Below are 26,828 nucleotides of genomic sequence, written 5' to 3'. Positions count from 1 at the left end.
GTATTCCCATTTGTCATTAATCCTTGATTATTATTATTATTATTACTTGTTTCCCTTATATTATAAAACTTTCACTTTTTTTCTCACCGTGTTAAAAAAAAATTACGAACCGCCATTTTCTTTTTTTTTTTTTTGTTTTAATTTTCAATCGAGCACAAATGCAAGACAAGAAAAAATATTAAAAATAACGACGCGAACGCGATTATTCATACTTGATTCGAAAATTTTAATTAGAAAAAAACAAAAATTGTTTTTTATTAATAATAATAATAATTATAATAATAATCGATAAATCGATTTAAATAACGGACGACTAAGACAACGAAGACAACGAAGACGACGACGACGACGACGACAACAACGACAACAACAAAAACAACGACAACGATCGAAATTTCGATGCATCGAAAATGTACATGCGTGTAATATAAATGTTGTATGTGCGTACGCGAAGTGATAATAATAATAAATCGGTGCGTGCGTCCGTGCGTGCGTCCGTGCGTGTGATTTTTTTTACTTAAATTGTGAGAAAAAAAATTTAAAAAACGTTTTGATCACTCGAACGTCGTTTCCTCCCGTAAAAACGTTTGAAATGATTTCGTTAAAGTCTTTTGTGTGTGTGTATGTGTCTGCGTGCGGAGTGCGTGAGTGCGTGTGTGTGTGTGTGCGAATGTGTTGGGTTCTTCGTTAAACGGATTTCTTAAATTATCTTTACACTTGAAAAATTATTTTATTATTTAAAAATGAGACGAGGAGGAGGAGGAGGAGGAGGAGAAGGAGGAGGTTTCTTTTTAATTTTTTTTTTTTACTTTAACCGGGTCTCCCCTTCCCCCCCCCCGTTTTTTTTACTTTTCTTTTCATTGCTTTTGTGATTTTGACGCGTGCCTCCTCTTTAAAATATTATTATTACTCCTACTAACAATATATTTCAATTTTAAATTTTCTCTCTCTCTCTCTCTTTGCGTGCGTGCGTGCGTGTTTTTTTTATTTAGTTTTTAAATAATTTATTTTCAAACGTTACAAATCAATTAAACTCGTTCGAATTTTTTTTTTCTTTGCATTTTTCTATCATCATCATCATCATCATTTTTTTTTGAACCAGGAAAAATGCATTTCGCGTTAACTTTCCCACTCGGTAGCGGGGAGAGTGTGGGAGGACTCAGCTTAAGCACCTACCCAACTAATACTCCTGGTTTTTCCCGAAAGGAGGGGCGTTCGCGGGAGTACAACCTGTATGTCAGCCTCAACCCTTCCCCTAAACCAGAACCATCAGGTTCACACTCGCGAGAGAGGGAATCCCATCGGAGAAAGATCCCACTTTACTTCCCCTTTTTTATCCTTTGAGAGGTTATACCGATCTGTTACCATCGTTCCTGCCTCTCCCATAGAGTCTTCGAGTTTCCGGAGAGAAAGATGTCCGAGGTTTCACCCCCTCGAATTTTGCTAGGTCACTTATCCCTTTATGTAGGCACAGGTCTGTTCTTGTTTGGACTAGGTAAAATCGAACTCCCACTCCCAGGATTTGAACTCACGACGCTCAACTCTGTCCAAATTTTTTCCCTGTTTGGATCCAACCTGGCTACCTCGGGCTCCCCCAAGGCATCCAAGTTTAAGATTCACCCCTAACACACGCCTTGAGAAATCTAATCCCAAAACTTGCCGCCCCTAAAACATCCTCTGTACCTAGCCTCCACACCTTATACACCAATACTCCTGCCTTTCATCATCATCATCATCGTCATCATTTTCATGTGTTTTTAGAATTTCTTAAGGAAGGTTAAAGGTATGCCATCCGGTAGAATAGTGCATGCCAAATTCTTTGTGTGCCTTATTTCAAAATGATCGTCATCGTGTTGTTCTTCTACATTTTCTTTTTTCCGGGTATCGATCGAAATCACGTGGTGGTGTAAATTTAAAAAAAAAAAGTTCAAGGTTTAAAGTTCAAGGTTAAATCAAGGTCAAATTTATTTTTAGTTTTTTTTTTTTGTCGTAATTATGCGTGTGCATTTTTTTTAAATTAAATATATTTCCCTAAAAAGGATGTTTTAGACGGGGTGACAGTTTTGTCGTCGTATCTTAACGTGACACGTCACTAATTACATTATTATTATTATTATTATCATCATTATGCCTCTCGTCCGCAATAAGGGCAAAGTCAAAAAAAATTTTTTGAAATATTTTTTAAAAGTTATTAAATTTGAAAAAAAAAAAAAAAAAGTTAAAGAAAAGAAAAACATTTTATTTATTTATTTATTTGTAAACGTGTCGTCACTGAAATTTTTTATTTTTTTCAATAAATCCCGGGAAAATAAATAAGAAGAAAACTTGTTAAACTTTTATAAGATTTTTCTTTTTTTTTTTTCTTCTGCTTTTTTTTTTTTATAAATAAATAAAAAAATAAAATAAATAAATGACTTTTTTTTATCCGATAAATAAAATAATTTTCTTAATGTTCGCGTGGAAAATTTTTTTTTTTTTCTTTAAATTCAAAAAAAAAAAAAAAAAAGAACAAATAGAAATCATTTTGATGATGATGATGATGATGATAATGATGATAATAATATACAATCCGACGGTTAACGTAAATACGTATAAATGTGTGTAAATCGTAACGTTTAAAATTTATTGTTGTATAAATAAATCGTAAAAATATCCTTTTATGTGATTTTTGTTAGGGGTTCATTCACTCTCGCGAAAGGACAACAATCGACAACAAACAACAATCGACAACAAACAACAACCGACAAATAAACATTTTAAATTTATATTATTATTATTGTTTCTTTTTAATTTTAATTTTTTTTTAATAAACGTAAAAGGTTAATAAAATATGGCGGTGGTGGTGATGTTGATGGTAATGACGATGGTGGTGGTGGTGATGACGGTGTTGATGTCGATGGCGGTGGTAGTGGCGGTGTTGATGGTGATGAAGGTGGTTGTGGTGGTGACGATGGCGGTGGTGTCGGTGTTGATAATGATGGTAGTGGTGGTGGTGAGGAGGGTGTTGATGATGATGGTGGTGGTGGTGGTGATGACGGTGTTGATGGTGATGTAGGTGGTTGTGGTGGTGACGATGGCGGTGGTGTGAGGGTGTTGATGACGGTGGTGGTGGTGGTGTTGTCGGTGTTGATGATGATGGCAGTGGTGGTGGTGGTATCAGGTAAAAAGTTGTACGAAAACGTTTAAAAAAAGTTTGTTTCCGCTTTTTCGAGGAAAAAGAAAATTCGAAGTGATTGATGATAATAATAATAATAATAAAATACATTTAAAGGTTTTTTCTTTTTTATTGTTTTTATTTTATATTTATAAATTCGTGAGACAATGAATAGATGGAGACAATAAAATAGATAGTAAGAGTAATAATGATAATAGATGGTCTACTATATCAAATACTTAACAACGGTTTCGAATGTATCGTTTTTCTTTTTTTTTTTTTTTTTGAACGTCCGACATTTTGTTTTTAGTTTTTTTTTTTTTTTTTTGCGTGTGTAAAGGGAGGTTAAAATTTTTCTTTTTTTTTCTTCTTCTTCTTTTTCTTCTTCTACTGCTGTCGTTTCTTTTTTTTTTTTTTAATCGAGTGTCGTCTTTTATTTCTTTCTTATTCTTATCCGTAAACAAAACTCTCTGTAAAAGAAAAAGAAAAAATTATTATTATTATTATTATTATTATTATTATTATTATAGAACATTCTAGAATTTTAAGTTTTTTTTTTCGTAAGGACAAACAATTAACGATCATCGAAATTTGTAATTTTCGTGGGTGTTAAGAAAAAGTGACGGTTTAGGTTTTTTTTTTTACAACTGTCTGCGTGAAAGAGAGAAGGGGGAGGAGGAAGGGGGCAAAGGTCAGAAACGAGGGGGGAGGAGAGGGGAAAGGAAGTGATGTCTAAAATTACACCTTTTTGGATAAAATCCAATATAAGATAATAATAATAATAATAAATTTATATATATTTTTAACAAAGGAAAAATATTATTTAAGAAACATTTTAAGATGACGAAAGTTGTTTGTTTGTCGTTTGTATCAATAACAAACAATTTAAAATTTTTTTTTTTAAATTTGCGACGTCTGAATATTTACCTGATGATTCGTTTCTTTTTCTTCTTCTTTTCTTTGTTTCGTTTTTTTTTATTTTGTTAAAAAAAAAAATTTTCCCCAATTTTCCTTAACGTTTTCCTTCGTTTGAATTCTCTTTTTTATTGTTTGGGCAAAGCCTTTCAGGTATTTTTTTTTCTTCTTTTTTTCCATGACGTCAACGTGAAAATTCCTACAAAAAAACAAAAAAAAACATTCGCGCACGTTAATCAACGTCATAATCGTAATCATTCGATATTATTATTATTATTATTATTATTATTATTTTCATCTCGGTAAATAATAATAATGAACATAAGATTTGTAAAAAGTAGTAGTAATAATGATAATAATAAACGAAAGTAACTCAATAGACATTATATATCATTCTATCCCTTAACCGGTGGTAATAAAATGACGTCACAAGAGTATTTTTATTCTGGCATAATGCCACGTGTATTTTTGTTTAAATTTCATCTGTTGCGAAAAATAAATGCCTGGAGTTTAAATAATAATAATGATGATAATGATAATGATATTTAATTTGTTTAAACAAATCGTAGGTAATTCGTTCTAATACGGGGGGGAAAAAAAATTTTTTTTTTGGTAAAAGATGCCAACGCAAGGGATAAAGAAGTCGTCGTCGTCGTCGTGTTATCAATTTTTTTTTCTGTTGATAGGGAATTGAAAAAAAAACAGGAGGTAGTAACACGTTTTGATTTCGTTTGGAACAAAATCAAAATTTTTTTTTAATTCTTTCGTTTTATTTTTGACATTTGACGTCATCAAACTTAAAAAACACAACAATATCCTGTTCCGTTTCGGTTATTAAAAAAAAAAAAAAAAGGAGGAGGAGGAGGGAGGGGTGGAGGGGGCGGAGCGTGTTGACGTGGAGGGGAGAGAAGGGGCGGAGCGTGTTGACGGGGAGAGAGGTAGGAGGTCGTTATGAAAATTTGTCTTATTTGTCGCGTTTTAACGAATTTAACAATTCCATAAAAAAAAAATTATAATTTTGTTATTGTTATTGTTGTTGTTGTTTTTTTTTTTTTTTTTTTTTTTTTTTTTTTATTTTCGGCCATACTGGAATAACAAAAGAATATGTATTAGAGAAGATTGGAATTGTAATGTTCGATAGGTACCCGTTTTTTTAGTTTAGTTTAGTTTAGTTTTTTTTTTTTTTTTTTTTTTTTTTTACGGGCCAGTATATTGAGTTTTCATTTTTTTTGTGATTTCGGCTACTTTGTAAAGTTGATCGGTTACTATTTCACCTCCGAGTCGACTGACCGTTCCCATATATTCGCTAACTCTTGGTTCTTCCTTTTCCGTTTTTTCATTTGTTGGCGTCGCTAAAGACATTCGAATTATTTTACTTATTTAATATTATTATTATTATTATTTAATAAACCTTACAATCATCCTCTTTGGGTTCTCTATTGTAGTCCGTTTTTTTCCTTCCGTAATCTCCTTTCGTGTTACGCCTGTATGAGCATCCCGGTACGGCTTCGGGTTCATCGTCACCATCGTAAAGTATTTCTTCTCTTTCTCTACCTCCTCCACCCATGCGCGTTCCTCTACCGACTCCTTAAAATGTCGTTAATTATTATTATTATTATTGTTATTGTTTGCCGTACGTTTTTTAATATATATATGTAGGGGTCTTACCCATGTGTAAATAATCCACTTGATAAGTTGATAAAAATCTATCTTTGAATACTTTTGATACCAATTCTTCGGGGGGAGTTTCTTTAAGGATCTGATATAAGTAGGGATATTTTTTATAGAGCTTGAAAGGAAAAAAAAAAAAAAAAAATTTTTTTTTATCAGGGGTTAATAAGTTAATAAGAAAAATAATTTTTTTATTTGTTTTTTTCGCCGTTACCTTTCTCATGAACGTATTGGGTTGATCAAACCCAGAAGTATCCGCTGTGGGGGGACAACTTAGCCTGGCTTCTGGATAATAAGCTTCATAGTCGTCTTCTCTTCCCATCAAGTCGCTTACACTCGGCGTCAACGAATCCCAACCGCTCGTTGGTCCCCTCGGTCTCGGAGCGCATTTGCATGCTCTTTTGTATCTAAACGATTCACCGTCATCGTCATCATCCGAATCTTCTTCTAATATCGATTCATCATCCATTCCGCCGCTCGTCGAGGGATACCACTGCTGACGAAAATCATCACCGTGAACGATTTCTGCTACTTCGTGTCGCGCTCGTCCCGCTAATCTTTTCTCATCGAATTCGGGTTCTCTCCTTTCGTCTCTACGTTGTAAAAGCCAAAAGGGTTGTAAAACCGGAAGTGAACTTTGTCTCGTGACTCCCTGAGACGTTGATGGGACACCCGGTCTTGCGGCTAATCTATTTCTCGTTCTTTCTTCTTCTCCGTGTATCACGTCTCTCACTTCGTTTGAAATCGTAAATTTTCTTTTTCTCAAAACGTCGGGTTCCTTTCTGGCATCGGGTCGGTTATGAAGCCAAAACGGTCCGGGTATTCGAGAATTTGAACTTTTCCTTCTGTACAAACGGGGTATATCTAACGGATGCCTCACATTGGTACCTCTCCCCGCTCCTCCGTGTATGATGTATTTGACTTCCGAATACGGAGTAAAACTTCTACGACCTCGTCCTCTCGGTCCCGGACGTTCTCTTCCGCCACCGCCACCGTGTATAATTTCTCTCACTTCGGACGGCGTCCTGTCAAATTTTCTCCTTCTCGTTGTATCGACATCCCTTCTCTCGTCTCGTCTCGGTCTCATCCAAAAGGGACCGGGTATACGCGTTTCCCCACCCACGGAAGCTCTTCTCGCGGCCCACGGCGTCGGGTATAATCTTCTTCTCTCTTCTCCATGTACAATATCTTGAATTTCATCGACGACACGATGTCTTCTTAAATTGACAACATCCGGATCACGTCTTTCATCTCTTCTCGGTTGAAGCCAGGGGATTCTACCAGTCGGATTAGGTTGAGGTCGACAGGGATCGCTCCTTCTCCTTTTAAATAACAATTCGTCGGGGGGAGGGGGGGGGTGAGGAGTGGAAAAAAACAAAAAAAATTTTTTTTAAAAATTTATTTCCATTTAATTGGTAAATTTAAGGGTCCTTCAAATTGTCCACCAAATTTTCCCCTCGGCATGGGTCGTATACCAACAAAATGAGGATCGTTACAAATGGCATTTAATTTTTTTTTTTTTTTACTACGTTTAAAAAAATTTTCATCGATGTCATCATCGATGACGTAATAATAATAATAGGAGGGAGGAGGATGATAAGACGACACGTCCTCCTCATTCACGTCGACCCTTGTCTCTTTTTGTCTTTCACCACCGCAGTCATTAATGACATTTCCGACATTTAAATTCCTTTGTCCTTTAATTTTTTTTTTTTTTTTATCGAAACAAATACATTTGCAATTTAAATTGTTCGGGAGGCCGCTTGCGATCGCTATAAAATGTTTTTCATAATCATAACAAAAATAAAAATTAACAACAATAAATGTTGTCCATTTTTTTTTTTTTTTTTTTTTTTTCGATTTCCCAAAATGAGGAACCAGAAAAAAAAAAAAAAAAAAACTTACCACCTCTCGGAGGCATGTATCCTCCAGGTTCGCAACAACATCTTTTATGCGGTTTCATATCGTTAGGTAATTCTAAAGCGATTCCAGGTACGAATTTTCCTTTACAATCTATCAAAATGATTTTTAATTTAAATAAATTTTTTTTTTTTCGGGAAAATTTAATTTAAAAAAAAAAAAAAAATTATTTATTACAATTTTTGGCCGCATCTCTCGCATCGCTTCCCACCTCCCTAAAAAAAAAAACGTTTCATTTTTCGCAGGTATTGGTACTGGTAGTGGTACCAGTAGTGGTACCTTTATCAATGATAAATTTTTGTACGAACCAAATTGATAAAGCCCGACCGCAATAATCTTTCTTGTACGTCGACACGTATCGAAATTTATCCAAAACCCGAGACATTATAATTATTATTATTATTATTATTACTATTATTATTATTAATAAAATTTCTGGAATCGCCTATTTACGATCGTCTTGTTGTCACCATAAAACCCAACAAAAAGAGACAAAAATCATTGGTTAATGTAAAAAAAAAAAAAATTTAATGGTGGACAATTTGATATGTATACGTCATCGATACACTTTCATTCATTCATTCATTCATTCATTCATTCATTCATTGGTGGAAAGGTTATTGGAAAAAAAAAAAAAAAAGGATTTATACCTCCCCTGTTGATTATTATTTGCATTTGGGTCCGTGTAATCGCTTTGATAAACTGATTTATAGGGTTCCATGTCAACTCGATAATTTTTCCAAAATTATTTGTTTTTTTTTTTTTTTTTTTTAAACCTAACGAATAATAATAATAATGATGATAATGATGATGATATACGTGAGAATAAGGAAATATTATTATTATTATTATTATTAAAAAATTATCGTAAAACTTACCGAAAAAATTTTATTATTTTTATTATTATTTTAATTTTTTATTAATTTTTCCAAAATTAATTTTTTACCATTTTTTTTTTTTGGTTTTTTTATTAATTGGTCCCCCCCTCCCCCAAATAATAATTATTAAAATTTTTTTATTCCATTCAATTAATTACTTGTAAATTTTTTTATTTTTTTTTGTTTTTTGTTGTTGTCGTTAACCTAAAATTGTTTATTATTAAATAAAATTCCGACGTGTCATCGTTACGTTTCGTACATTTTGTTTTTGTTTTTTTTTTTTTTTTTTTGGCAATATGGCGGCCGTGTTTTTGTTTACTTGGAAAAAATTTCATTTGTTTTGGTCTATTTTTTGTTTTTTTTTTCGTTACTGTTTAGAATTTCGTGAGGAGGAGGAGGAGGAGGAGTGAGTGCGTGTGAGAGAGAAAGAAAATTCCCGTAAGAAAAAAAAGAAAATTCCGCTTTTAAATAAAATAAATGAAAATTTATTATTATTATTATTATTATTATTATTATTATTATCGATAATACATAATTTCGAAATGATAAATAAATAATTTTCTTATTGGATTCTTATTAATTTTGATTTTAATAAATCATCTTGATCGTATTTTCTCGTTTTCATTTTAATATCTCCATGAAGTTTACCATCGATAATTTCTTGTCCAGTATTACCAATATCAGACATGTAAATCGTTTCTCCAGTTTTCGTTTCTAATATTTCACGTTCTTTGACTTTAGAAAATGAGAATAAGAAAAAAAGATGGCGGTTAATAATGGCGATGGGTTTGATTATTTTGATGATGTGAAACTTACAATTGGGTGATAAATTATCTTTCGGATGTGATATTTTCATTTTATAAATATTATCCGTTGCAAAAACGAGTGGATCTCTATAACTGCATTTATGCGTCGTTAAAGGTATGACCCAATTTTCCGGTAGTGTACCTTTGGTTCTTTCCCTTTTCACGTGCGAATCGAAATCCTCTGGAAAATTTTTCGTAATAGTAGTTTATAGTTAAAAAAAATGGCGTCGCAAAAAAAAAAAAAAAAAAATATTTTGGAGGGGAAAATTACTCAATTTGCAATATGAAATCATGTAAACGGTTCGATTTTCATCGTCGTAAATTTTATCGATCATATCGAAATCCACCGGATTTCCACCGCATTCTTTTTTCAAATATATTTCCAACGACGGACATAATTCTAATACCTGAAAAAGAAAATTTTAAAAAAAATCGTTAAATTTTCCCTTCCGTTTCTTCCCCATACCCCCTCCCTCCCTCCCCTCGAATCGCGAACAAGTTATTATGTTATTGTGTTTTTTGTTTTTTTTTTTTTACATTAAAAATCGACAACAACTTTTTTTGAATATTCCTTAGGTTCCGGATATCCGGTTTCTAGTATTTTCGTTTCCGGTAATCGATTATATTTGCAATATGGTAAAACGTGTTCCTCGTACGGTCCCGCTATCGGATCTTTATATTCTTGACTCGGTTTAACTCGTTCGGGTCTTTTAAAAAAAAATGGGGGGGGAAAAAAATAAATAAATAAATTTCTTCTGCTAGTACCACTACTACTACGACTACTAAGACTACTACGACTACTACCAAGACTACTACTAATACTAATCACCTTGAGACGTTTTTATTAGTGTAATCTTTTCTATAAATTGTCACGTTACTAAATTTAGCCGAACTAAACTCAGTCATTTTAAATTTTTAATTTTTAATAATAATAATAATAAGGTAATATAATAATAATAAAAATAATATTGAACGATTTTATATTAAATTGTAAATAATAATAAAAATAGTAAATGTTTTGATCGTTATCTAATTACACGTTCGTATTTTAATTCGTCGACAAAAGGATTTCGCGCCAAAAATTTTTATTTAAATTTTTTCTTATTTTTTTATTTTCGTAAGAAGAATAAAAAATAATAGTAATAATAACAATAATAGTAATGTTTTGATCGTTATCTAATTACACGTTCGTATTTATTTTCTTTTTTTTTTATTCGTCGAAAAACAATTCAGCGCCAAAAAATTCTTATTTTAAATTTTTTTTTTTTTTTTTTGTGAGGAGAAAAAAAACAATAATAATATTAATAATAATAATAATAATAGTAGTAATGATAATGATTTGATCGTTATCTAATTACACGTTCATATTTTTATTTGTTGACAAAATAATTTAGCGCCAAAAATTTTTATTTTAAATTTTTTTTTTTTTTTTTTGTAAGGAAAATGATTTTTTGTTTAAAAAAAAAACAATGGTAATAATAATAATAACAATTTTATTTAAAAAATAATAATAATAATATTAAGAAGAGCTCGTGACTAACGTATTAATAATAATAATAATAATAATGATAATAATGATATAATTAAAAAAAAAAATTATTATTAAAATTTTATTTATTTCGCGTTTCTCTTATTTATTTCATTTAAAAAAAAAAAAAAAAAATTTTACCGGAAACGACGTAAATGAAAACAAAAACTAAACGAAATTCGAATTTTATTATATTATCATTATCATTATTATTATTATTATTATTGTTAACTCAAATAAAAAAAAAAAAAATTGTCAAAATAACAATTCTCACTGCATCTATGTCATAATTCTCATCTCTTCATCTTCTTCATTTTCTTCTTCTTTTTCTTTACATTAATTATTAAAAAAAGGCTTTTAAATAATAATAATAATAATAATAATAATATGCGTTTGCACGAATTATTGGACATTGATATATAAATATTTAACAAAAAAAAATAATATACAACAAAAGAATCATCAATATTAAATAATATATAAATATATATATAAAAACAAATGGATCACAAAAAAAATTTGATTAATTATAAATATGGACGGATATATATATATATATATATATATAACACAATTTATTTATTTATTTATTTATTTATTATTGCGTTCGCCATTTTTGTTTGTTTTGTTTTGCTTTGTTTGTTTTGTTTGTTGATTTGCTTGTTTGGTTCTCTGACATTTTTCAAATCAATATTTAACTCATCGTGATAAACGTCGTAAATAATTTTTAATAATAATAATAATAATTAATAGTTTTTTAATTTTTTCTTTTTTTTTTTATTTACATATAAATATATATATATATAAAATTGAATGCGTGTGCGCGTGCGCGGGTGCGTGGGTGCGTGCGTATATAAATAACAAATATATATATATATATATAATTATTTTCTTATTTATATAATAATAATAATGATGGTGATGATGGTGATGATGATGTTGATGATGTTGATGATGTGAAACAAACATTTTGTTGTGAATATGGGGGAGGAGGAGGGAGATGGGGAGGGAAAGGAGGGTGGCATAAAGCTTTTACGATGAACTTAACAAACGTATCGCGATGACGATGGCGATGATGATGATGACGATGATGATGATGATGATGAAAAACGTTTGGAAAAAAATTTTTCTTCTTTTTCTTCTCTTTCTCTCTCTCTCTTCCTCTTTCTTTTTTTCTCTCTCTTTCTCACTCGAACGAGTCCATTTTGATAAATCACACATAATAATAATAATAAAACATTTTTCTTTTCATTTATTTCGAGTTCGTTTTGTAAAAAAAAAAAAATGGAATGTTTGTCACATTTTAAACGACGGATGTAATTTCAAACGTTTCAATCCGGTTTTTACTTTTTTTTTTTTTGGTCGCTCACACGACGCGGAAAAAAACGCCTTTTATCGCGTAAAAAAAGAAAAAGAAAAAAAAAACAAAAGACTAGTTTATTTCCTGTCTCACTCTCACTTCTTCTTCTGCTTTTCCATTTTGTTGCGGTTTTTTTTTAAACGGCCGTGCTGTGAGTTTGTATTCTGACTTTTTTAACGCTTCCGTTTCTTTGCATCGTCGGACTCCCTTGACTGAATCCCGGATTGTGTATCCCGAGGGATGAATCTCCCGGCGGCGGCCTGGGTTTTTTCAAACTCGATCTCAACGGTGATCTCGTGACCGACGACCCGTTGCTCGTCGTCGTCGTCATCGTCGTCACCGATGCCAGGGATCCGTTATACGTCGGAGATCTCGCGTATGGTTTACCGCTTGCATCCGTCATTGAAATCCCTTTTAAAAAAAAAAATTTCATTATGTATTTTTTTATTGTTTTCATTTTTTCCTCCTCTTTTTCTCGAATCCCCTGAATCCCGGCTGTCTACGTCCGCGATTATTCACGTGCAAAATACAACTAACTGACACTAATCAAATTTTTCTTTTTTTTTTTCTGTCTATTTACTCATCATGACTACCTGACGTGTTAATTAATTTGATCTTTGCTTCTTTTTTTTTTTTGCTTTTCAAACAAGGGCATTAATCAATTAAATGATAAAAAAAGGTGTTAATGATATTGATTCGATGGTAATAAAAAATGTTTTTACGAATAAATTCAAAATCGTAATTAAAATTAGATCTTTAAATAATTATTCAAAATGGCTACCGACGTAGAGGGAGGAGAGGGGTGAGGGAAAAGAAAATATCGAATTTATTTTTTTTCGTAAAATAAAAAAAAAAAAATTTCCCTTACTTTGTATTTCTCATGTTCGCCTTGTTGTTGTTGTTGTTATTATTGTTTACGCGCGCGAAATTCGTCCATCTTTAAAAAATTTCCCTGCAATATTTTTCTTTTTTTTCCCTGTCTTTAAAATTTTCCCCGTCGTAATTTTTTTTTTTTCCCTGTCCTTATAAATTTCCCTTACGAATGTTACTAACGATCAGATATCAAACACGTGTCGAGGTATCCACACGTAATTTTTTTTTTTTTTTTTTTTTTAAGTTTTGGAATTTAATTATTATTATTATTAGTATTATTATTATTGTGTATGATCACGTGAGTCTTTATTTAAATATTTTCTTTTTTTTTTTTTTTTTTTTTTGGACGCGCGAGTGATTTTAATCAATTAACACCTGATTCACACACACCTGAAAAAATAATTTTTTTTTTCTTTCTCTCTCTCTCTTTCTCTCTCTCATTCTCTTGTTTGCACACAGTAATAATAATAATAATAATAATAATGATAATAATAATAATAATAATAATAATGTTTACGTAGAAAATAATAGGAAAAAAAATTCACCGTGATTTTTATTTGAATCCTCTCGAAAATGTGGATTGTTATAAGTTGTCGCGGCTTCGCCTCCGGGATCTCTCGTCGCCATTGTCGGATCACCTCCCAATCTTCGGGAAAATAAAAAATCGTATAAGGAAGCCACGAATAATATAAAATTTAATATTATTAACAAAATCTAAAAAGAAAAAGAAAAAGATAAAATTAAAAACGAAAAAGAAAAAAGAAAGAATTTTAAACAATGTGTGTGTGTGTGCAAACCTGGAGGTAGAAAGATTCTCCCCGCGTTATACGAAAATTGTTTTTTCGGTCATCTGTTTGTAGAGCGAACAAACCTGCTGACACGATGGCAAGAATTGCTAAAGAAAAATAATAATAATAACATTAATTAAATGGGAGGGAGGATCGAATCCGTGTCGCGATGAGAAATTTTTTAAGTACTAACTTGATAAAATAGCTAAAACTAGTTTTATGGCGACGCATCTCGAATATTTTATCATGACTTTGTCCTTTTGCGTGACCATCGCCATTTGAACGACGCTCAAAATGCAGAAAAGACCGAGGAATGTCACGCCGAACGCGGCAGCGATTCCAGCAAAATACACGGCCGCTAAAATAAAAAGAAAAGAGAATCAAAAAATCAGTTCGCGAACGTAATTTTAACGCAGACACGCACTCACTCACGCAGTCACGCACGCACTCACCTATGGGTTCGAACGTGTTGGCTTCCGTACCGCATTTTTCTCGATTGTAGGGAAGTTTTTTGCACACTTGCCATGGTCCAAAATATCCCGTCTCGCGAATTATTCGACCTGAAACATAAATAATAATAATGATGATAATAATTCACTTACTGATTTATTTACCAACATCATCATCATCATCATCATCGTCACCATCTTTATTTCCTTTTGGAAGGGATTAAAAGGGAAAAATCAAACTCGACATTTTTTCTGCTTTTTCTTCTGCTACCAACAACTAACCGAAATAAAATTCATTTGTTCGAATTCAAAATGGCGGAACGTTATGCGTTTTTCCCAATAAAAAAATCCGTAGGGAACAGGAGAAGAAGAAGAAGAAGGAAAAAGTGCGTTGGTAGTATGGGATCCATCGATCGATCGATCCCGTTACTTACTTTCCAGGAGAATCAAATTTCGCCAATTATAAAAATGTGTCTCGCGGAAATAACGAAGGGATACGCAACAGAGAGAGAGAGAGAGAGAGAGGGAAAGGGAAGGAAGAAAGAGAGAGAGAAAAAAAAATTCGAGTAAGATTATGGATAATTTACAAGACGGTAACGGTAAAATTAATGATAATCTCATTCGACAGAATGGAAAATAAAAATTTTTTGATCGTTCGTGACTCTTCAAATTTTTTTCCAGTTTTTAATTCGATATATCACTGGAAAAGATTTCGAAATATTATTAATACTCCAGCTTCCAGTTTTTTTTAAATAAAAATAAACAATAATAAAAAAACTAATCTTTCGTAAACGGAAAGTCCGCGACGGACGTCGTACGTAATCGGATCGTATACGAAGAAAACGTTAACGTGTAAATAGAAATGATCTAAATGCACGAACGGAAAAAATATCATGGCCGCGAATGAAAAAAAAAAAAAAAATTCGTTGGATTTACATTCTACCTCCTGTACGAACACCTTTCGATCCGTGATAATAATAATAATAAAAGTTTCGCGACGAATAAGAAAATGACCTTCTGACCTATTAATTATCATTATTACAAACACCTTAAATGTATTAAAAAAAAAAAATTTATTGTGCCACCGCGGGGGGCGGGGACGACGACAACGATTTCATAACAATAAAAAAAAATGAATGCCTCGTTTCTTTTTTTTTTTTTTTTTATTACCCGAATCGGGTACGCGTACGCGCACGCGCGTTATCACTACAGGCGGTCTCCGCCATATTTATTATTATCACGGAATTAAATAGAAAAAAAAAAAAAACTAATTTTTAATTAAAGAACAAAAACGTAATCGTAAAAGTTCGAATCGCGAGCGAGGGATTTTTTTAAAACTTTTATTATTATTATTATTACTATTACTCCTACTCTTCTTTCTCCTTTTCCTCCTTCTCGAAGGGTTTCCTTTTTCCTTTGGAATCGAATAAAAAAAAAATTGATTGGAAGGGAGAATAAATATTCTAATAAAATAAAGAAAATATCGCGAGAGAGGAAGTACGTACTCGCGTAAATACGATATGAGCTATGAATTGCGTCATTTCCGGTCGTTTTTCTTAACTTAAATTTTGCGAAGTTGATGATTAAATAGAGAAATGAGTTTGTTGTTGGATGTATTTGTGTCAGGTCATGTGATGATGAGGAATTGTGTATGTGTGAGAGTGTGTGTGTAAATAGTAAATGTAAGAGAAGTGAAAAGGTAACGGCAGAGAGAGAAAGAAAAAAGCAAAGAAAGACAGGTAGAGAGAGAGAGAGGAAAAGGAGGAAGAAAAAAAAAGAAAATAAGATGGAGAGAAAGAAAAAATGAAATAGAAAACAGAAAGAGAGAAAAGGAAGGAAGGAAGAAATAGAAAAAAAGAAAAAAAAAACAGGAAAACAGAGAGAGAGAAAAAAGTCAGCGAAACTAGACATATAGAGAAAAAGAAAAACGAAAAGAAAAAGACAGCTAGTAGAGAAAAAAATAGAAGAAAAAGACAGAAACATAAACAAAGAAAAGAAGAAGAAGAAGAGAAAGATAAAGAGGCAGAAAACAGAGAGAGAAAGGAAGAAGAAAAAGAAAAAATGAAAGAAAAAGGGAATAAACACAAAGAGGGAGAGAGAGAGAGAGAAAAAGTCAGAGAAACAAAGAGATACAGAGAAGACGCACAGAGAGAAAAAAAGAATGAAAGAAAAGGAAAAAGAGAGAGAGAGAGAGAGTGACGTGGTTAGAATTAAAAAACAAAAAAAAAATTATTTTTAATTTTCGGTTTTAAAAAAAAAAAGAAATTAATCGTCCGCCATCTTGCCAAAAAAAAAAAAAAACAACTTCACCTTTATTTGTTATTTATTCTTAGAAAAATTAAATTTCAAGAGAAAATGTCAAGAAAGAAAGAAAAAAAAAGAAAAAAATTACAATTCGGTCGAATTTGTCCCTTTTTTTCTTTCTTTTTCCGGAACGAAATGCGGAAAGACGAATCGCGTCGTAAAAATAATTTTTTTTTTTTTATTTGGAAAAGTCAAAAAGAAAATGACGGAGTTTAAATAACGAACGTTCGATAATGATAAAAGATAACTGATAATAGAAAAATGAATGACGTCATCAATCACTGTGACGGAAGCAGTGACGGTGGTTACCAAAAAAAAAAAAAAAAAAAAAAAAAACGGTTCGTGATATGAAAATAATAATAATAAAAATAATATTTTAATTTTGATGCCACGTCAAAATTCCCTTTCGATTCCTTCCCTCCCCTCCCATATTTTCCCCTTTCTCTTCACCTTAGGCCATACATAAGGAGGGGGATGGGGGAACGACAACGACTTTGAGTGTTTGATTAAAAAAAAATTCCTCATCGTCATCATCATTGTTGTGGTTATTGTTGTTGTTGTTGTTGTTGTTGTTTGTTATAGGTAGTTCGATAATCGAAAATCGAAAATCGAGAATCGAATCGAATCGTGAAAGTTATTCAATAAATTTTTTTTTTTGTATCAAAGCGGAAACGGACAGGATGTGAGTGAATGAGTGAGGGGCAATGAGAAGTGGTGAGTGAGGAGGAGCGCAAAGTCGAAAGGGGGGTAGCGGGGGGGGCGGGGGAGGAGGCACAAGAAATTCGGTTAGAAGAAAAATCATCAGCGAAGCGAAAATTAAATTAATCCCCAGAAAAAAAACTTATCGATTTAATTTTTTTTTCGTCCAGTTGACGAAAAATTTCGCTCAACCCTTTTCTCTCTCTTTCTCTCTCTATCTTTAACATTTCCGTACCCCCCCCCCCCAAAAAAAAAAGAGAGAGAAAGAGAGAGAGGGGGATTTGAGATTTTTTCCAAAGATGAATGAAAATAAATTTCCCAAAATAATTTTTTCATTCGTGAAATTAAAAAAAAAATCTAAATTGGAAACGACGACGGAGATGATAATACGTTCGATAATAATCGATATGATAAATCGAATTTATTCGTAATAAACGATAGAATCGATATAAAATCGATAATTCGAATTAAACGAGTTTTTTTTTTTTTTTCTAACTTTTCCCCCCATTTTTTTTTTTTTTTAATTTAATTTTTACAGAAAAAAAGAAAACGAGTTTAAAAATTGTAAACGTTCGATTTATTTTATTTCGAGAATCTCGTCGTTCGATAACTCGAAAAAACATTATTATTATTATTATTATTATTATTATTATTATTATTATTATTATTATTATTATTATTTTTTTTTTTTTTTTTTTTTTTGCCTTTTTTAGTTGTGGGTTTAATAATGACGGAGATGACGGAGATGATGATGATGATGATGATTATTCGAAACGTTATCCAAACAGTTATTTCGAATTTTTTTTCTTTTTTTTTTTTTGGCTAATGAAAAATTCAATATGGCGGATCAATTACATTGTTACGTACATAATAATGATGATGATGATAACAATTCTTTCGCCTCACTCATTTTTTTTCCTATTTTTTTTTTTTACCCTCGATATCGTTGGGCGTCGCCGCCATTTTCGTACTTTCGAACTCGTTAGTTTTTCACGGTTTTTAAACCTTTTGTCGTGATTTTCTATTTATTAAAAAAATTTTTTTTTTATCTATTTATTTACATTCGAACAAACGACAAAAACGTGAAATTTTCGTTACGATTTCAAATATGCGACAGATTATTCTAATTGCGGCTACAAAAAAAAAAAAAAAAAAAAAAAAAATTTAACGGTTTCGCGAAATGAAAAAAATTTTTAAAAATAAAAACGGTTAATTTAATGACAGATTTCAAAGATGATGATGATGATGATAATCGTAATAGTTCCTTTTAAGGCAAAACCGCATTTTTTTTTACGTACCGAAATGTTAAAAAAACAGGGGGATTTTTGTCGTAGTTTTGTACGCTCATCGTTTTTGCTGTCGATGATATAAATAAATAAATGAAAAAACGATCGGGAAAATTTTTAATTCGTAATCACTTCCGGTACGTCCTCCTCTCCTCTCTTCAATTTAATTTCGACAACCAAAACATTATTAATGGTTATAGTCGCGCGCATAGGTGGTTTAGTCAAAAATAAAAGAAAACAGGAAAAATTACCTCCCGGATCTTCAAAATATCCCCAAAGAGGAAGTCCGACAGCGGTTGCTCCGACGGCAAAACAAACAAATCCTAAACAGGCAACGCATGTTGAGTAGAGCGCTTTTGAATTAGGATTTGCCATTGCTTAATCCTCATGATGGATTACCAAACAATTTTACCCAATTTTTTTTTCTTTTTTTGAATTGTTCTTGTTGTGGTTGTGGTTGTTGTCGTTGTCGTCTTCTCGTATTAAATGGTTTATCGATTATTCAACCTGAAATGTAAATTAAAATTTTTTTTTTTCTAGAAAACACATAAAAACACTTTTTTTAATAATAATAATAAATAAAACCGGAAACCTGTTCATTCATTTTCGAATCGTCATTAATATAAAATTTAAAAAAATTTTTTTTTTTTTTGTGATATCGATACGTGTTCGATTCGATACGTGTTTTTACTTTTTTCGATGTATCGATGTAGAAGGTGAATGAGAAGAGAGAGAGAGAGAGGAAGAGACAAAGAGGGAGAGGGAGGAAGGGAGAGAAAGAGCCAGAGACCCAGAGAGGCAGAGAAAGAGAAACAAACGGAAAGAGAGAGAGAGAGAAAAAAAAGGTAGAGAAAGAGAAAGGAAAGAGAGAGAGAGAGTGAAGAGAGAGAGAGAGAGAAGAGAGAGAGAGAGAGGAGGTATGAAAAAGGATAAACTTTTATCTACTTGATTAAAAAAAAAAATCTTGAATTGCATTTTCTTTTTTTATGACGTCATTTTTCTAATAATAAAAGATTTCGATTGTAATTTTTGTGTAATAATAATACTAATAATAATAATAATAATAATAATAATAATAATAATAATAATAATATAATAAATCAATAAAATGAAATTTTTTTCCATCTGATATTTTCGAAAACGATCTGCAAACGCTATTATTATTATTACTATCAATATCATTATTATTATTATTATTTGTTATTATTATTATTTTCTTGTGCACTTTTTTTTTTCAACCCCCATTCGTAAAGGGGAAACAAAAAAAAATCCAGACAAACGAGAGATTCGTTTGTTATATCGCAAATAAATTTTTTCTTTCCGATTTGACGGTTATAAATTGTGGGAAAATTTGTTTTTCCCGCCGCGCGATGGAGAATCGAAATCATTTCCGTTTCATCCATCCATTCATCCATCCATCCATCCATCCATCCACGTAATTCATTATTATTATTATTATTACTATTACTATCCCCGATAGTATATTATTCTTAAGAAATGAAAAAAAAAAAAAAAAAAAAAATTAATAATAATAATTTTTTATTTCTTTCGTTTTCGCTACCGATCTCTTCATATTTATATCGAAACGAGTATCGCCGAAAGAACAACAACATCCGGTTTGAATTTTCACCGCGAAAAATAAAAAGAAAAGGAAAAAAAAAAGAAAAAAATTAATTGCGAAAGAATCCGCGTATCGATTTTAATTCGTATTATTTAAAAGACACACAATGAGTACGGTTAGTTCCACGATACCATACACAAATTGCAGGTTACACGACAATAATAATAATAATAATAATAAATGGTTTTTCAAACTCTCGTGCCACCGCTTTAAATATTATACTTAAGAGGATTTGGAAGGGGGGAAAAAAAAAAATGGAAACCTTTTGAATAATCGTCTCTCTCTCTCTCTCGTAACTCTTAATCAATCAAATCGATATTTTATAATAATAATAATGATAATAATAAGGAAGAAGAGGAGGGTGCGAGAGTGCAACCATCGTCAACTTATTTAAATTAATTTTAATAGTTTTATCATTTTAATTATAAGTTATGTATATCGAAAGTTTTGTTTAATTGAATTTAGTTTATTGTGATATAATTAGTTTTTTTTTTTTTTTTTTTTATTTTCAGTTTAAATTTACGGAATAGTCAACGGTCACGTCACAAAACGGTTTGTCACGTGAAACAATAGAAAGCGTGGGCAGTGACTAACCTTGGAAGATGCCTCAGTACATCTGATTGTTAAGGGGTAAGTACCTCATTTTAAGATTTAAATTTCACTTGCCAAAAATTATGGTATATAACTAACAAGAGTGTGCAAATTTCTATACTCTCTAATCTTTAAGCGTTAATTAATTACTGATTGTTGGTTGGTAAACCTTTTCTTGAGTTAGTTTGCCTGTCTCATTACAACATAGTTTATCATATTGACAGTGTTATACTTTCATAAATCTGCATCAAAAATCAAGTAGCTTATAAAATGATTGATTTTAGTGTAAGGAATAATGCAAACAGACAAAACAAAATCCATTTAATAATTGTTTTGTATCTCTTGAGGTGATTATAAGTAGTTGAGCTAAATACCTCCTGTCGCACTAAATAAAAATGAAGGAGGTAGTTTATTATAAATACTTGATATTAATTAATTTATTGTATCAGGTGGACATAAAATCTTTATGCTTCTGTTTTTAAGTGTCAATCTGTATTGATTGTGCATTACTTTAGCCCTTTTATTAAGTCAGTTTGTTTCATTATAACATATTTTGCCATGTGTTTAATGTAAAATTTCAATTAGGATTAGAAAAATTCAAAACTGTCTTCGGATTACTTAAGAGTTTAGAGGTACGAAATTATAATTTGTAAACATTAACGATGGAATGCATGAGGGAAAATTATGAAAGGGGGAAATAGTAGGAAAATTAAGTATTGAAGTAGTACTTTGGAAAGATTGCATGATGACTCATTCATAATTGTATAAGGGCAAAATGAAAACAAGATAAGGACAGAAGAACCAAAAGGCAAATCTCGTTATGTTGTCTTATTCTCCTGTTCCTGGCTCCACACCACAGATGTCAGTCATCACTGGAGCCCAGGAGTACCCAGAGGATAACTCGTTCCCATCGAATATGATAGGAAGACTCTTATGAGTTTTGTCGTGACGTCATAGGTTATAACAATACGAAACTTATCCATCAGGCATACAGTATCATCACTGATATTCAGGCATTTATTCTCCTTAGGGATGATCGGGTAGAAACCTGGTTTATACATTGAAAACAATCCGACAAACATCTAGACGAATTGTCGCCATTATGAGTGATAATAATAATAATATTTCTTTTCTTTTCATTTCATAAAGTTTAATTTCAATGAGTTTCAATTTCGACGACAAAAATTTTTTTTTTTTTTGGCTTTTTTTTTACAACCGCAAAAAAAATGTAATAATTGATAACGTTTAACACGATAATAATAATAGTAATAATAATAATAATGAAAATGACCGAGGGAATTAATTTCAAAAAGAAAAAGAAAAAAATACCGTTTGATAATTTCAAAATTGTTTTCTCTCTCTCTCTCTCTCTCTCTCGTATGCTTTAAACTCGATATAATAAAAAATTAATTAATTTTTTATTTTTTAATTTTCATTCGAAAAAACGACGATGATAATGATAATAATAATAATAATAATAATAATAATAATAAGTATTTACATTACAAAAATCCAATAAAAAAAATAGAAAAAAAAAAAAAAAAAAGAAACGGTTTATAAAACTCGCCGCCGGTTAATCGGGACGAGAAATTCATTAAACCGGAAAAAAAAAAAAAAAAAAAAAAAAAAAGAATAAACGTGGCAGAAAGAAAAAATCTATTGTGAAACGATTCGAACGGTTTCTTTTTATACAAATTTATTTATAATAACGCCGGCGTAATTATTATCATTATTCTTTTTTTCACACGCGTACCATCATCACAGGTTTTACCGTTTGTACGAGGGGGGGGAAACGCCGCGTTATTTTCAAACTTATCGCGAATTTAAATTGATGATAACGTGTTAATTTTTATAAGGCCGACATTTTATCCATCTTTATAATTTTTTTTTTTTTGTTTTTTTCTTCGTTTATAAAACTGTGATAGATTAACGTGCAAACAAACAGACGAGCAAACAACAAACAAACAAACAAATGAATAATCTTCCCGGATTTATTTTCTTTTATTACTTCAAATAAAAATTAATTCTTTTAATGGTGGATTTTATTTAACGTCTTTTTATCATTATTATTATTATTTTCGTAGATATTTGACGATTTAATATTATTATTATTATCATAATTAAAAGATTTAATGGCGATTATGCAAACAATGACGCGATAAAACCAAAAAAAAAAAAAAAAAAAATTTAAAATGAATTATTTGAAATAAAAACGCGGGCGAACGTACAAATTTCAACAATTTTCGATAATAATTTTTTTGTATTTTCACGAAGATTCTAGTGCCACGTTTATCCCCGAAAAAACTTTTAGAACAACTCGATGATGATCTATTTACACGTTTACGTTTTTTTTTTTCGTACTTTTCATACAGAAAAAAATTTTTTTTTCAAACGAAATTATCATTTTTCATCAAAAAAAAAAAAAAAAAAAAAAAACGCGGCGTACAAAGAATTTTCTTTTATCGATAACATCGCGTACGTTTCCGTTTCCCATCCCATTTTTTTCTTTAAAAGCAGAAGAAATTTTTTTTTTTTTAAATTTTATTTTCGCATTTACCCCGAAAGAGAAGGCGAAAAAAATTATTTTCCAAACGGTTTTTCTCTTTCATTATCTCCATTTTTGTTTTTCCAACGACAATATCCGTCGCGAATCACCAAACAGAATGAAAAGGAGATAGAATAATAATAATGATAAAAATTATTAACGGTCGCCATTTTGTTTTTTATTTAATTTTTTTTCCGACGTGACCTTTTTACAATGTTTAGTAAATTGTAAATTTTTTTTTTTTTTCGATACCGTCGTGCGGTCGGACGAGCCGCTTGTTTGTTGTTTGTTTGTTTGTTCGTACATCGGTTGTTACGTTGTTATTATTGACAATAACAACAATCAAATAAAACTCGCAAGATTTATTTTTAAACATTTTTTTGACGAAAAAAAAAAAAAATTGATTGGTTGGTAATAATAGGTAGGACGCGTGTTTTCAAGTCACGAATATAATAATCGACATAAAAATAAAAATTTAAATTCGAGAAAGGAAAAAAAATAACATGGCGGAACGCAGCGTAACCGTTTTTTTTTTTTTTTATTCAAAATTTAAATATCGCAAAATTGCATCATTGAGTGAATACAACATCATCAACAACAACAACCGTTCGTTCGTTTGTTACTTTTTATTTCTCGAAATGTAATTCTCGAAATCTCGTGGAATTAGAGAATCGTGCTAAGATTTACGTTCTGGTTGTTGTTGTTGTTGTTGTTTGCCTTAAAGTAGCACAAAGTAGTAACAACACCCACTCTCACAAATGCGGCGGAAAAAAAAAAAAAAAAACATTTTTAAATACCTTCGGGTCGGTCGATTACCACCACCGGTTGGTTATCCACGCGCCATTTTTATTTTTTTAAAATGTTTAAACACTCTATGAAATAAATTTTTTTTTTTTTTTTATACGTTTACGGTGATTTAATTTGCAATTTTTTTTTCTTTTCAGAATATCGACTCGACCGATTATTATTATCATCATCGTTTTATTAAATATCGTTATTATTATTATTTTATTAAATCGACGACGCCTTTTTTGTTTTGGTAAAAAAATAATGGACGTCATTGTTAAATGAAACCGAGACGGTAGTAACCCAACCATCGTTACAAAAACTAAAAATCCAATGGACCGTATAAACTATGATGATGATGATGATGATGATGATGATGATGATGATGATGATGGTGGTGGTGGTGGTGATGGAGGAGGGGTTGGTACGTGAATGTGGGTGAGGAAAGAGAAAAGGTAAGAAAAAATCAGATTTTATCAGGATGTAAAAAAAAAAAAAAAATTCTCAGGTTAATTAAACCGTTAAAAAAAAAGAATGGATATAATTATAATAATGATAATAATAATGATGATAATGATGATATTTAAAATGGATTCGACTCCCTTTTTTTTTTTTTTTTTTTTTTTTTTTGAAAGAATGGGAGTTGAATTTGGATTTTTAAGTATAGAGATCACGTTTTTCTCTCTCTCTCTCTCTCTCTTTTAAACTTCGATTCTACTTTTACAAATTGAATGTATTTTATTATAATTATCATTATTATTATTTTTTTTTTACTTTTTCGCACGCTCTCTTTCCTAAACGTTTTTCTTTTCCCCTCTCCCTCCCCTCTCTTTCGTTCGCCATTTTTTTTTTTTTTTCGAATTCGAAAACGATAAGAGAAATCATTCAATCATATGTACGTATATATACATAAATCATTTCGGCAGATTTAACAAAGATTATTTTCATTTTATTCTCCCCCCCCTCACCTCCCTTCACCCCCTCCCTCCAGAAAAAAAAAGAAAACGTTCGATTATTTTTTTTTCCGTAAGAATTCCATTTATCAATTCGAAAAATAAAGTTAAAAGAGAATAAATCTTCTTCGTGAGACGTGTGCGTGTGCGTGAATGCGTGTGCGTGCGTGGGGATCCCCCCCCCATTTATTTATTTATATCTATTTTTTTTTTCTGTTTTTGTAAATTCCAACATTTTCGTTCCTGAACATGAATTTAGATAAAAATCTCTCTCTCTCTCTTTCTTTCTCTCTCTCTCTCTCTCTCTCTCTCTCTCTCTCTCTCTCAAAAAAAGAATGATGTAAACGTTTCAAAAAGCAAACGAGAAACAGAGAGAGAAAGGGAGAGAGAGAGAGAAACACGTCGAGTACAAAGGTTAAAAAATAATAATGATAATGATAATTATTATATATTATTCGATATCATATTTAAATTAATTGAAAAATAAAATGACGGAGTCCACCGGCAGGCACTCTTTGAAAAATAGAGACAGAAAAAAAAATTTTTTTTTTTTTTTTAATGTTGCGACACTGTCGAACATGAGACGATATCAGTGAAGGCACTACAACTACTACAACTACTACATACTTGCATATACATATATGTCGACGTGAAAAAAAAAAAAAAAATGTGGTTCGTGCGTAGTAATAAAATATTTTCTTTTGTTTTTTTATTCTTGTTACGTAAAAAAAGAGAACGTATTAAATATTCTACGATCGTACGTGTAGGAAAAAAAACAACAGATTAATAATAATAATAATAATAATAATAATAATAATAATTTAAGGTGTAAAAATCGCGTATAGTAATCAGGACGACGATGACGACGACGATATCATCATCGCATGGATGAACTTTTTAAGTACTTTCGATATAAGATATTTAATTATTAAATTTCTCTCTCTCTCTCTCTCTCTTCCCCCTCTCCCTCCTTACCCCCCCTCCCTCTCTCTTTCCTCTTTTACTCGTACGCCCGGTGAAAAACGTTGCAAATTTGAAATGTTTAAGTACTTGAAGAAACGTACCTAACGGTACGATAGAAAAAAAAAAAAAAAAAAAAGAAGTCGGTACTGGTACTGTCAGTTCTTCTATTCAACCACTCGTGAAATTATTATCATTATCATTATCATCATTATCATCATTCGCGTTTGCTCAATATAACGAACGATTCGTTCAAGAATCAAAATTTACTAAAATTCATACTCTAAGCCTTTCCAACTCGCTACTATCTCTCCGAAACATTTTCATTATGCAAATGGAACATTCTGGAAATTTAATAATAATAATAATAATAATAATAATAATAATAATAACTATGATATTGATATACGTGAAATTATTTACATTACAATTGGATTTTATCATTATCATCATTATTATTTTCATACGGAAAAATTTTATTTTTATGCCGTAAATTTTTTCTTTTTAAATGGCAGAAATTTAAAATAATGATGATGATGATGATGATGATGGTAGTTTTTTCAGGTATGACGAAAATTCTAGAAATAAATACATAAATACGCGCGTATGAATATAAAAAAAGAAAAAATGGCACTTGCTTTTTTTTTTTTAAGGTCAACAACATTGAATCCATTTTTTTTTTTTTTTTTTTATAATACTTTTCGGGGAGCGGGGAAGGAAGGGGGAGGGAGGGGAGGGATG

The 26,828-nt window shown here is 30.9% G+C and overlaps 4 protein-coding genes across 4 annotated transcripts; 1 reads left to right on the top strand and 3 right to left on the bottom strand.

Annotated features, from left to right (window-relative positions):
- Positions 1 to 4,541: 4,541 nt before the first annotated feature.
- On the bottom strand, positions 4,542 to 7,703 carry Phum_PHUM087090 (uncharacterized protein; the record flags this gene model as incomplete). Its single annotated transcript, XM_002423770.1, has 6 exons — positions 4,542 to 4,572; positions 5,271 to 5,421; positions 5,486 to 5,656; positions 5,738 to 5,858; positions 5,955 to 7,062; positions 7,642 to 7,703. The coding sequence occupies 6 exons, from the start codon at positions 7,701 to 7,703 to the stop codon at positions 4,542 to 4,544; spliced, it is 1,644 nt and encodes a 547-aa protein (XP_002423815.1).
- Positions 7,704 to 9,100: 1,397 nt separating this feature from the next.
- Positions 9,101 to 10,250, bottom strand: Phum_PHUM087080 (uncharacterized protein; the record flags this gene model as incomplete). Its single annotated transcript, XM_002423769.1, has 4 exons — positions 9,101 to 9,525; positions 9,616 to 9,751; positions 9,901 to 10,051; positions 10,174 to 10,250. 4 exons carry the CDS (start codon positions 10,248 to 10,250, stop codon positions 9,101 to 9,103), a joined length of 789 nt encoding a protein of 262 aa, XP_002423814.1.
- Positions 10,251 to 12,368: 2,118 nt separating this feature from the next.
- Positions 12,369 to 14,589, bottom strand: Phum_PHUM087070 (uncharacterized protein; the record flags this gene model as incomplete). Its single annotated transcript, XM_002423768.1, has 6 exons — positions 12,369 to 12,727; positions 13,651 to 13,819; positions 13,903 to 14,000; positions 14,087 to 14,251; positions 14,346 to 14,453; positions 14,583 to 14,589. The coding sequence occupies 6 exons, from the start codon at positions 14,587 to 14,589 to the stop codon at positions 12,369 to 12,371; spliced, it is 906 nt and encodes a 301-aa protein (XP_002423813.1).
- A 3,936-nt stretch (positions 14,590 to 18,525) lies between these two features.
- Phum_PHUM087060 (uncharacterized protein) lies at positions 18,526 to 18,980 on the top strand (the record flags this gene model as incomplete). The annotated part of the gene is made up of 2 exons (XM_002423767.1): positions 18,526 to 18,553; positions 18,844 to 18,980. The coding sequence occupies 2 exons, from the start codon at positions 18,526 to 18,528 to the stop codon at positions 18,978 to 18,980; spliced, it is 165 nt and encodes a 54-aa protein (XP_002423812.1).
- Between the last annotated feature and the right edge of the window lie 7,848 nt (positions 18,981 to 26,828).

Source organism: Pediculus humanus, genomic scaffold, assembly GCF_000006295.1.
Source record: "Pediculus humanus corporis 1103172107436 genomic scaffold, whole genome shotgun sequence".
In the NCBI taxonomy this organism is placed as follows: domain Eukaryota; kingdom Metazoa; phylum Arthropoda; class Insecta; order Psocodea; family Pediculidae; genus Pediculus; species Pediculus humanus.
Note: the sequence above shows the minus strand (reverse complement) of the source record. Positions and strands in the feature narration are given on the sequence as shown.